The following is a 12,033-nucleotide window of genomic DNA, read 5'->3' as shown; positions in this document are numbered from 1 at the left end:
GGACCAGCCACACTTGCTCTGACAGTTGCCACCTCCATCCCCAAGCGTAGGGCCGAACAACTATGACTCTCTGGGCCTGTCCCCAAGAATAGAGGCCAGGACAACTGTTGCAAGAGGTCTAGCATCCTGCTGTCGTCCCCCACCCCACCCCCCGCCCCCAGCACCCTGTCAAGCATTAATGAGTTTGTACAGTCCTTGGGAGGCAACGGTGGTCACAGTTCTTCTAAACCACCTGCAGAATCCCAGCAGTGTTCCACCTGTCATTGTGAGTGTTGTTATTTGGCTTCCTGTGCTAATAAGGGTTCTCTCCTCTTTAGCAAGAGTCTGAACAAATTGAAACTATTTTTAAATAACCACACTCTTTTTCTACATAAAAGAACTCCTCGCCCCCCATGCGAAGTTAACTTTGCCCATTGAAATCATTAACCTTTCCATAAGCTGCTGTTACTTGTTCAGGAAGGGGCAGGAGAGAGGTGGGTGAGTCATCGAACGGAAGGGAGGAGAAGTTTCTGTGCATGTCTCCATTAAAAACCATAAGATGTTTGTTGTCATTCTTTGGACCTTTCATTCAGCCATTTGCTCATTCATTTCCTTGTTTGTTTATATTCTGATTCTGTCTAAAAAATGTTTGAGAAAATTTAAAGAGCATATATACTATACATGAAATACAAATCAAGTTCAGTCGTAAAGAAGGAGAAAACAGAGATTCCACCTGTGAATTGTCATATGAAATCTGTGTCAATGTCAAGTTTTACTTTTTTTTTTTTTTAACAACCAGGATTTAAAAAGGAATGCACAATTCCTAGTTATAAGAAAGGGGAAAAACCAATTTCTTCAAGAGAGACTATATATTGCTATTTGGGGCTCTTAACACTAATAAACACTTTTCTAAGACTTTCATGCCCTCGTTACCAAAGTGGCGTCCAAGGCACAGCCTCTTCCCCATCAGAGTCCTTGCTCAAGCCACCTGCAGTACTGTTCTTAGTGTTATCACCAGCTTCCTTCATAGGTGTCAGGGCAGAGCTTGGGGTAGTGGCTTTAGTTTGGGTTTAATTTAGTTGAAATGGGGTTGTCTAGAGTAGTGCCAGGATTTTCAGATTATAAGGCCAGGAGTAGGGGTCTTATGGGAGTTGGAAATCTGCCCACTCTTCACCTTGACCAGCACACCTTTCCTGCTCCGCATGGCGCCCTAGACTCCTTACTTGGCCCTTTGCTGTGTCAAGGCACTTTTTGAACAGAGCATTCCGAGGGAATAGAATTCTGCAGAACATAATTTGGGAAATGTTGACTTAAAGGATTAGTAGATGACAAGCCCACATGTTAATTTTACATCCCTTCCTGGCCCCTGAGAGTAAGGAATGGAGCTGGTGGTTGCATAGACATGTAGGGTTCATGAACTGTACAAGGTAACACACACATGAAAGGTTAATACTGGCCGGGCGCGGTGGCTCACGCCTGTAATCCCAGCACTCTGGGAGGCCGAGGCAGGTGGATTGTCTGAGCTCAGGAGTTTAAGACCAGTCTGAGCAAGAGTGAGACCCCGTCTCTACTAAAAAATAAGAAAACCTAACCAATGGTGGGTGCCTGTAGTCCCAGCTACTTGGGAAGCTGAGGCAAGGGGATACCTTGAACCCAAGAATTTGAGGTTGCTGTGAGCTATGAAGCCATGGCACTCTACCCAGGGTGACAAAGTCAGACTCTGTCTCACACCAAAAAAAAAAAAAAAAAAAAATTAAATAAAAGACAAATACCACTGAGGTCTCACTCCTACCTCTAAGACCCCTTCTGAAGTTCTACCAGGAACTTAGGTTTCTTCCAGAAGAGGGAAGAATCAGTGTTTGAGATTGTCAACTCTTTATATGCTTATGAAAACTGTCAATTCTTAACTTCTTTCCCCACCCTTCTATGATGGGTTTGCAGGTGGATATAGCAGAACCCTCTTGAATTTGACATGTCATGTACGCAGACATACGCTCTACATACATTGCGTACCCATAGAGTCCTGTATTTTAGAATGCATCCTTGCCAAAGAAAGAAATTTCAAAGTGAGAAATGACGTATGGTTGCTGTGGAAGGATTTGTCTGGATTCCTGGGCAAAGATCACCACTGGGAAGACTGGGGGCAGCGGCTGGGCTTGATCACAGGCTGGAGACACTTGCCCTTGTCCCAGCTATGTCAGTTCAACTCCAATGACATTTTAATAGGCAACTGGAAAAAAAAAAAGAAAAAACACCTGGGGTTTGAGCCCCATGTGAACAGAATGAATGTGCTCAATTCTGCTTAGAATGTGTTTCATGATTATTTTAAGCCATGACTCGATTCTTAACTTGTGCTTGTTCTCTTTAAAAGTATTAGAAAGGAAGATATCCACCAGACAAAGTAGAGAGGAGCTGATAAGAAGGGGAGTTCTTAAGGAGTTGCCTGATCAAGGTGAGGAAATTCGTCATACATTTCCAATAATTTGATCCTTCATTCTTTGGTCTTTCTTTCATTTTCTTTTGAAATTTAAAAGGATCGTGGTCTCTGTCAGATAAAGCGGTGAGTAGGTTAATGGACTTCAAGAACCTTGTTTTCATTCCCCAGGCCTTTGTGGGCTGCAGGGAATCTGCGGTGTTACAGAAGAGAAATCCAGTGGCTCTTCTGGTGAATCTGTCACCCTATGTCATTTATCTAAACCCCAGACATTACAAAGGCACATCTGTGGCTAGTGACACAGATGGGGACACAGACGCTCGTGTGACTCCTTCTCTTCTCTGTTCTTGCTCTTCAATCTTTCTACTTGCATCAGACTCAATTGCTTGAATAAATGCCAAGTTTTAGCTAGATTCGTGCTATATTTGTTTCTTAAGACTCCCAGCAAAAGAAGAGAGGAGAGAGATGGCAAACTTGGCTCAAATGGACAATCAATAAGGCCAAATGGGCAAAATAATCTGCTTTCTGCATTCTCACGAATCATTTTTCCAATACTGTTCTCTTTTCATTTCTCTGAATCTAGTTCCTCTCACCTTTTCACGAACGATGATCATTCACAAGTTCCTTTTCCTGCTCTAATCTTTTTTCCTTTTTTCTCTATCCTCCAGTGAGGAATCCTGATTAGAAAAGATAAGGAATAGTTAGAAACCAAGATTGTCCCCCCATAGAAAATATCAACATTGGTTATTTTTCCGAATAAATAATACTGAATGATTTTTATGGCTCCCACTGCTATGAAAACCAGAGGCCATTGGGTTGCAGCACTGTTGATGTGTCTCGTGCCTCCCCCCTCCAGACATTTACTGGGATCAAGTATTATTATTACTTTTATGGGAACAAATAAAATACTGTTAATTTGGAAATGAAAGAAGAGTACCTCTCTTTCTGATAGATGTCCCTTGCAAAGAACTTAATGTTTGGGGGCATTTACTATTTATAAATCAAAATGACACACTTTTTCCAGCATCTGAATAATTTCAGAGTGGAGCTGAGAAATGAGTTAGCATTTTACTCCTGCTTCAAAGAAAAGAGGAAATTCTAGAGTGAATCACATCGTTTTTCTTGAACCCTCATAATTTTAGGCATGACCTTCAGTCTCTGACCTGTCAGACTTTGCTCATTCTAGTTTACAAATTTTGTCTTTTCTAATTTTCTATTACCTTGAAGTTCTTTGTTTCCTGTCTGGGACTTTCAAAAAAAAATGCATGGCCATAACTTTTTGAAACTTAAAAATAGGCTTGCAGTATCAAACTTCATTTCCTGTCTAATCTCTCTGGAAGTAGTAGGAAAATTACATACCTGCTAAACGCAGAACACTGACCCATCAGTTTTATGGAGTGGGCCAACGCATTTGTTTGGCTTCTTTTATTTGGAAATATTTTAAAGAAAGAAAAAGGTGGGAAGATTTGCTATTGAAACTATTAGTAGGTTCAAAGGTAAAGATTAAAGACCCATTTTTTTCCTAATTAAAATTTGTAGGTAGTAAAAGAGTTTACTTTTTCTAAAGTCAAGTAGCAATGGTCAATATAAAGAAATGTATCGCTTGGTTTTTATTCTGCATAATCTGTTAAATTATTTGCAATCTGGACTATAATTTCTTGGGCGGACATTATTCCTCGGAAATCAGACTCTCTTTGACCTTCTTATTTAACTTCTGTAGTTGAGCCTTAAAAGTGTCTAAAACTTTTAAGAAAAAAAAAGACGATTTTTAACCTAAACATAACGCAATAAGCTTAATGTTCAGGAAGTCATAAAATACTGAGTTTTACTTAGCACCGCTTGTGCAGTTGCTACATTGAACTGTATAAATTACCTAACAGTTGAATGTTCCTGGGAACACCTATTAGAAATGGAGTCCTTCTCCTTTTCAACTGAGGGCTAGAGAAAACAGTTTTCTGTCACTTTCCCAAAGATGATTGTCTTGAAAATTTCGGTCTGGGAGACTGGAAGCTGCTGGGGGTGACAGCCTTCTCCCTCTGCCAATGAGATTCGTTCTTTGCCTTGATCTTTCCCTCCATGCCTCTGCTCTTGACAGTGCCCGTCAAGCCCTTTATTCAGTAACAGATAGACTTGAAGTCTCTCCAGCTACCCTGGATTTGACTCATCCCATCGTGGCCCACACCTCCACACCCAGCTTTTATTATTACTCCTTTTAGATTCTCTTTTTCACACCAAGACATACCTTCAATCCAAAAGTCCAGCGATTTGTCTTACCTCCTGAGCAGTCCGTGGTCTGGTCCAAAGTTCCTTTTCACCTCTGCCTCTTTCCTTCCTCATTTTCCCTTCACTTTCATATGATGACAGGGAGGTGTTTTTGCCTCTTCCTCCTGCCCCATACATTCAACCCAATGAGTCAGTCGCCTTTCAGGGGTATGTGATTTTCTTTACATATCGGGTCCTCCTTTGACTATACCCCCAGTACACCTGTTTACCGAGAGAGCTCAATTCCTTCAAATACTTACACGCCCGATTTAACGACTTCTTTCTGACTGTGCTTTCTTTCTCATTTTACTTTAAGCTTGCAGCTCTTCCTTGAGTTTTTTCTTTCCTTTGCATACAAACCAATCTTGCGAGTGGTGTTGGCCTGGCCCCACCTGTCATCTAGCTCAGCATCTTTTCTCGTATTCTACTGACCTACCTACACTATAGCTAAAATTTAACTTATTTTACTTCTAAAACAACTTTCTGAGTGCACGACATGGGAAAACCTTTTCCATACACACACCAACTAGTTAATCATTTCAATTCTCCTCTGTTTTATTCTTGAATTCCATATTTATCACAAACATGTCTGTTTTCTCTACAGTTGTTCTCATATGCACTAGCTTTATTTCATGCCTCCAAGTAAGTATCTTTCCTCATTGTTGACTATTTTCCTCTGTAATATTACCTAGTTGCTTCTTGGGTCACGACTATGTAATTTTCTCTCCGGCTATTTTGTCCTAAAATTTATTAGAAATCAGTTATTTAATTTACTAAATAACTTTAATAGCAGCAGAGTGTTTTTGGAATATACTAAATAATTTTGTAATGTAAAAATGGTTGAAATAGAATTAAATTGTAATTCACATGTCCTTGGCATGTTTTCATTACCAACTAAAGTCAAAGAAAACAAACATAAATTTATATCTGAGTTAAATTTGAGGAATTTTATATAAATAAGTGATTTTTTTTATTTTGTTTGGTATTTTCCTTTCTTTACTTTTCTTTTATCTGGATGTGCTGTGTCCTCCCTTCCCTTATTTATAGCTAATTTCCTGGGATCCAATAGTAGGAATTAAGAATCTTTTGGGTTCTTTTTGCTTTGAGATATATCCTTTAAAAACATAGTACCTTAATTTTATTGAAATAATTAGGATTCGCTTCCTATGGCATTGCCTAAATTATTGTTTTTTAAAGTTAAGTAAAGTTAAGGGGGTTTTGTTGTTGTTATTTGTTTGAAAAAGAGTCTTGCTTTGCCCCCTACGTAGAGTGCAGTGATGTGATTCTAGCTCACTGGAATCTCAATCTCCTGGACTCAAGTGTTCCTCCTCCTTCTGCCTCCCATGTAGCTGAGACTTCAGGTGTGAGCCATGACACCCAGCTAATTTTTTGCTATTTTTGATAGAGGTGGGGTCTCACTCTTGTTCGGGCTGGTCTCAAACTCCTGACCTCAAACGATCCTCCCAGAGTGCTAGGATTATAGGCATGAGCCACTGTGCCCAGCCTATTTTAGTTTTACAGAGGACTCAGATTATAGGTTATTGAGAGTTTAAGCAAAAATTGCTCTTTCATTCAGACCATGACATAATTCTATGATATGTATTTTACTTATAAAAATGTCATACCTCTTTATGTCAAGAACATGAATAGGTTTTATTGCTGAGTCATAGCAGTTCGACTATATTTAATGAAAGTTTGGGAAATGGTCTCTGTTTTATAATGATTGTCAAAATAAGATTAATTAATCAAAAATTTCATAGAAACATCTCTAGTCATGCATCTCTTCAAGTTTGCAAAGTCAAAACTTGAATTCATTTATTATTCTTTTACAATGGTAGCAATGCCTTTTAATCTTTCCAGATATGAATGAAGTAGGATTAATCTTTTCAAGTATCAGTGAATTGGAAGTTTCTGTAAAATTTCTTTCACTTTAGGAACGCCAAGGAATTCTAAAAGTTTGAGGGGTTAAAGTTACTATTTGTGTTTTAGATAATTATTCAAGATTTCAGCTCAGTGCTCTTAGCTCAGTGTTTAGGGTGCCATCTACATACACTGGGGCTGGCAGGTTCGAACCCAGCCCGGGTCTGCTAAACAACAATGACAACGACAACAAAACAATAGTTGGGCACTGTGGCAGGTGCCTATAGACCCAGCAACTTGGGAGGCTGAGGCAAGAGAATCACTTAAGCCCAAAAGTTTGAGGTTGCCATGAGCTGTGATGCCATGGCACTCTACTGAGGGTGACAGAGTAAGACTCTGTCTCCAAAAAATAAAGAACAAAAATTATTCAAGATTTTCTTTTCAACTTACTTTTTAAAATTCCTCTGTGATTACCTTTTTCTGTGTTTTTCCCCCTCTACCTTAAATTATCATTAGGCCAACATAAAGAATTTTTGATCTCTTATTCTCATTATACCATAATCTGTTATTATGATTATATCTGTTATTCTCATTATATCATAATGACCTGAGTGCATTTTAATCTTTCCATAAATAAGAAAACAAAAATAAAATTAGCCTTGCTACAGTCTTTTCCTTGAATCTTATGTATTTAATATACTCTGGAAGAAATTTTCATATTCTCCCACCTATTGTTTGTATATGTAATTACATTTCATGTTATTTGTGTATTTGTATTCACCTCGTGTTTTTGGTGCTTGTTAAAAATGTTTGCTTCATTTTCCAGATTATTCCTTTTACCATTCCATTTCTGAATGAGAAACACCTAAGTGTTGACTTCAGCCAACCCTAAGCTCTGGAACAGAGGGACTCTTCTGCCCGGGGATATTGTGTAATTAGGATAATCGTTCTCCTCTCTTGAACTGGCACACAGATATTCCTTCCTAGCTGCTTTCTGCCAACACCAAGGAGTTTCTAGCTCTTTTGTCTGAGTACGTTATTTGGTGACACAGTGAAGGATGTTTCCCAGCGACTGAAACATGAAACCAAATCCTACAATCCTAGTAACTGGAAAGTTTGTTTTTAGCCATGAAGTTAGACATCTAGGTGTCTCTTTCCCCTTTTAGATGGAGATGTAACAGTTAACTTTGAAAATTCAAACGGGCACATGATACCCATCGGAGAGGAATCTACCCGAGAGGAAAATGTAGTAAAGTCTGAAGAAGGTAATGGCTCTGTATCTGAAAAAACACCACCTCTGGAGGAAAAGGCAGAAGATAAGAAAGGTAAAATAAAGAGACCCCGTATTACTGACTTCAATACAGCTCGATGTCTAGAACTAGGTCTTAGACTCCAAATAGGGACTCTAAATCCAGCAGAGTCTACAGAGACAAGGCTTATAACTACCAAGAAGAAAGAAATGATAACTAGTGAAGGGAAACGGGATGATTCCCTCAGGTAGCTGCGCCTGTGTTTTAAGCCCATTACTGGATGTTTTTATTATTAAAGCGGGAGGACTAAAGGTAATAATCTTGAAGGGGTGGTCTCTTTAATCATTAGAGATGTTCAAGAATATTACTCTTTTTTATGAGCTTTTTGTTGAGGTTTTTTGAAAAAGTAAAAAATCTGAGCATCTTTCTCTGCTGGTTACAACTGGCCCCCATGGGCAGCTCAGTGTGGAGGAATATCAAATTCCCCATCGCTTTTTCAGCCTGGCACTTATTCTCCAGCCAGCAGTAGGAAGTTGGCAGGTGGCATCCACACTCCTGATACTGTAGTTTCTAGACATTTCTGAGAGACACTCAGGAATAGTTGCCAGAGACTCCAGGGACTTTGGTCGCTCTGCTGGTTGATTGCCACAGCCTCTCCTCTGAGAGATTTGCCTGTATAACTGGAAATTCAAAATGTGCCAGAGGCAATTATGTGATTCCCTGAAGGCTTCTTTAGAGACCTTGGTGTCTAGAGTGAATATGCTGTGGTAGCTTCAGAGAGCTGCAAAATACACAGATTCCTGGCCATAGATGGCTTCAATCTCCATACCACAGCTGTAATGTGCAGGAACCTCGGAGCCTCCAATTCCCCAAACCTGAACTAAAACTCCCATCGGGAAAGACTTTGTTGGGAGATCTTAGCTGGCTCCATGCAGCATTGAAAGGAATCCTCGGGAAGTGGATTATTTCCTATTTTATAATGTCTGCCCCTGAGTTGGGTGGCCAAATTGTGTCAGACCTAGTTTGAGTTCTGTAGGCGTTTGAGAACACTTAGAAACTTCTCCTCCTCTGTTCTTCACCCAAACTCTCCAAAAACAAGAACAAAAGCACATTTGACGGCCTTATTGAACACTCCACTGTAACTTAAATTGTCTTCTCTGGAGGTCTATAACCACTTATTATTTGGATATAAATGATCCTTTCAAGGTTTTAGGGGCCAGGTGTCATGGTGGCTTACACCTGTTCTCCCAGCTACTCTGGGAGGCTGAGGCAGGAGGATCACTTGAGCCCAAGGGTTTTGAGATGCTGTGAGCTATAATGATGCCTCTGCATGTTTTCCTGGGCAACAGAGTGAGACATCCCGTCTCAAATAAATAAATCTATTAATCTAATTCACCTACGCCTTTAGCCTGGCAGGAGAGAGGGGACGCTTTAGAAGCCTACTTGGAGCTTTACTTAGCCTTGCCCCATCAAAAATCTAATTAAGCTTATGAACACCAAATATGAGAAATTAACTACTTGCAATCTTAATATTCCTGGAATGTAAGGAGAAAATACACTTAAATGAATTTTAAAGGGATTTAGTTGAAGTTGTTTAATGTAAGTAGTGACTTTTTTTGTTGTCTGTCCTGTCTCACCAAATTATTCAATTTCAAATCCACCTGTGGTTTGTCCCTGGTACAGCCTTTTCACCTTCAAGAATCACATCTTTTATTCTGTAACAATGCCATTTCTGGTGCTTGCCTGGTCCATGTAGGGGATCAGTCACTGGACTGGCCAGACCTCAAAGGAAGTGTTTCCCTTATCAACATAATAGAAAGTTGCTGGCTCGGCGCCTATAGCTCAACCGGCTAAGGCGCCAGCCACGTACACCTAAGGTGGCGGGTTCGAATCCCCAGCCTGGACCCGCCAAACAACAATGACGGCTGCAACCAAAAAATAGCCGGGCGTTGTGGCGGGCGCCTGTGGTCCCAGCTACTTGGGAGGCGGAGGCAGGAGACTCGCTTGAGCCCAGGAGTTGGAGGTTGCTGTGAGCTGTAATGCCACGGCACTCTACCCAGGGGGACAGCTTGAGGCTCTGTCTCAAAAAAAAAAAAAAAAAAGAAAGAAAGTTGCTGACAGTTTTATGTGAATTCACCAGCAGGCTTTGATGTTCTAAAGAAAAGATGGCAGACCTTATAGGTTCATGAATAGTTGAGGTGTTTTTCTTTTCTTATTTTGTACTTAGAATTAGGACATTCAGTTCTTTCTAGTCAGATAAGTTCCAAGAGGACCTCTTGCTTGGCTAGGCGGAGATGACAGTGCTGGAAGGCCTGACCTGCCAGTAACAAGGCAGGACACCTCTCCTGTTGGGGGTACAGTGCGCACCCCAGAGCCACCCTGATGATGAGGAGAAAAAATGGGTGCGAAGCCACTTCCTGAGACTAAAGAGAAAATAAGTCATAACCACTACTATGGCGTACTTTGTTAAATAGGAAATTCCTTATGAAAAATTTATAAGTCACCAATTTATTCTTCTGGAAAGACCCAGTGAATTCTAAAAATGTACCCAAGATTCACTTTTGCCTTTGTTCCTCTTCTGGTCTCCCTCCTCCCTCTCGTGAGCTCACTGTCGTGCAAATCACCATCTAATGGTCTTAGTTCACCCTTTATTTTGGACAACAGTGCTTCCTTTCTTTCCACATTAAGGAACTTATTCCAGAACATTGCTTTAGCTATTATTTGGCTATATTTGCAAAACCACGTCACATGCCTTTAAAATCCTTGAGACTTATCATGTCTTTTTATAAGGTAATAGCTCAGTGCTTTAATATTTGAAATATCAGTGTCAAAAAAAGCAAAACAAATGGTAGGTAAGGTCCTTCTCACTCACTCTGTGGGACATGTCTCACTCACAGGACATGTGAGCATTTCCCAAAGACACCTGATTTGGTAGCCTCATCAGCCAAATCCTGGAGACTTCTTCCCTAAGGTCTTCAGGGCACCTAGTCTCCCCTTATTGTTTCTCAGCAAGTGCCCTTCTATGTACAAAAACGGGAAAGATGACTTGCTGTCTGTTAACTATACCTTGGTATGAAGCAGGAGAAATCCCAACACTGTTTGATATTATTTGTATTGAGTTATTGTAAAAGGCTTTCAGGGAATTCACATACACATGATGAACACTTATAACAGTGAGGGTCTCCCATGGGTAAGACTGTACTGGGGGCTAGGAAAAGAGGAGTGAATGTAACATGGCCTTTGCCCGCAAGCAGATCATGGCCTATGAGAAAGGTGCAAAGTCCTACGGAAGGCCTGAGTGCAGAGAGCCAGGGAGCTTGCAGTGGGAACCACTGTTGATTCTCAGAGGAGGATACTTCAAGACTAAGACCTGAAAGAGTTAAGCAGGTGGTCAAGTGAAGTAGAGGAGTGGGGCAGAAGTGCATTCTAGGCAAGGTGAAGCAGGCATGCGGTTCCCAGCCTTGCTCTACGTATTGGGTTTTTGGAGGTTTTTGTTTGTTTGTTTGTTTTGTTTTGTTTTTATATTTTTAAGATAAGAGTCTCACTCTCTCACCCTGGGTAGAGTGCCATGGTGTCATAGCTCACAGCAACCTCAAAACTCTCTTGGGCTTGAGACTATAGGCATATGCCACTATGCCCGGCTGCTTTTTCTATTTTTAGTAGGGACCGGGTCTCACTCTTGCTCAGATGAGTCTCAAACTCCTAAGTCCAAGCAATCCACCTTCTTTGGCTAAGATTATAGGTGTGAACTACTGTGCCCAGCTTGCTCTAAGTATTGTAGAACTCAACCCTGTAGATGGCAGAAAGAGCCACGCCTGGAAGGGAACAGCTTGTCTTCCAGACCGCATTGCTGTGGAGCATGGACTCCTCGTCCTGCAGAATTAAGTAGGCAGCCCTTTCTCAACCTCCTCTTGAAATAATACTCCTATACAGCATCGATTTATATCCGGCGTTCAGATCATATGGTAATAGTAAAAAATAACAACTTGACTTAATTCATTACCTTGCAGATAGACGTGAAGAGTGTTTTCTACTGATTCGGGTGTCAATAACTAATAGCCAGTCAGTTACAGCCATTGAACCCACATAGCGTTTAGAGCAGCAGTTCTCAACCTGTGGGTTGCAACCCACAGGAGCTGTATTAAAGGGTCGCGGCATTAGGAAGGTTGAAAACCCCTGGTTTAGAGTATTGTGTTCAATGGGATGTAAAATTTCAGACAAAATGAACCTATAATTTAGTCAGAAAAA

The 12,033-nt window shown here is 40.6% G+C and overlaps 1 protein-coding gene across 2 annotated transcripts in view; it reads left to right on the top strand.

Annotated features, from left to right (window-relative positions):
- PHACTR2 (phosphatase and actin regulator 2) overlaps positions 1-12,033 on the top strand; it is a 130,021-nt gene that overhangs the window by 67,928 nt on the left and 50,060 nt on the right. For both annotated transcript variants that reach the window (XM_023513535.1, XM_023513536.1), the window contains exons 3-4: positions 2,351-2,431; positions 7,702-7,860. In XM_023513535.1, coding sequence (XP_023369303.1) covers positions 2,351-2,431; positions 7,702-7,860 — 240 coding nt within the window. The remainder of the gene's footprint in view (positions 1-2,350; positions 2,432-7,701; positions 7,861-12,033) is intronic.

The sequence above is a fragment of the Otolemur garnettii genome, unplaced genomic scaffold (assembly GCF_000181295.1).
Source record: "Otolemur garnettii isolate 467f Iridium unplaced genomic scaffold, OtoGar3 scaffold00042, whole genome shotgun sequence".
Lineage (NCBI taxonomy): Eukaryota > Metazoa > Chordata > Mammalia > Primates > Galagidae > Otolemur > Otolemur garnettii.
This window is presented reverse-complemented; position numbering and strand designations above follow the sequence as displayed.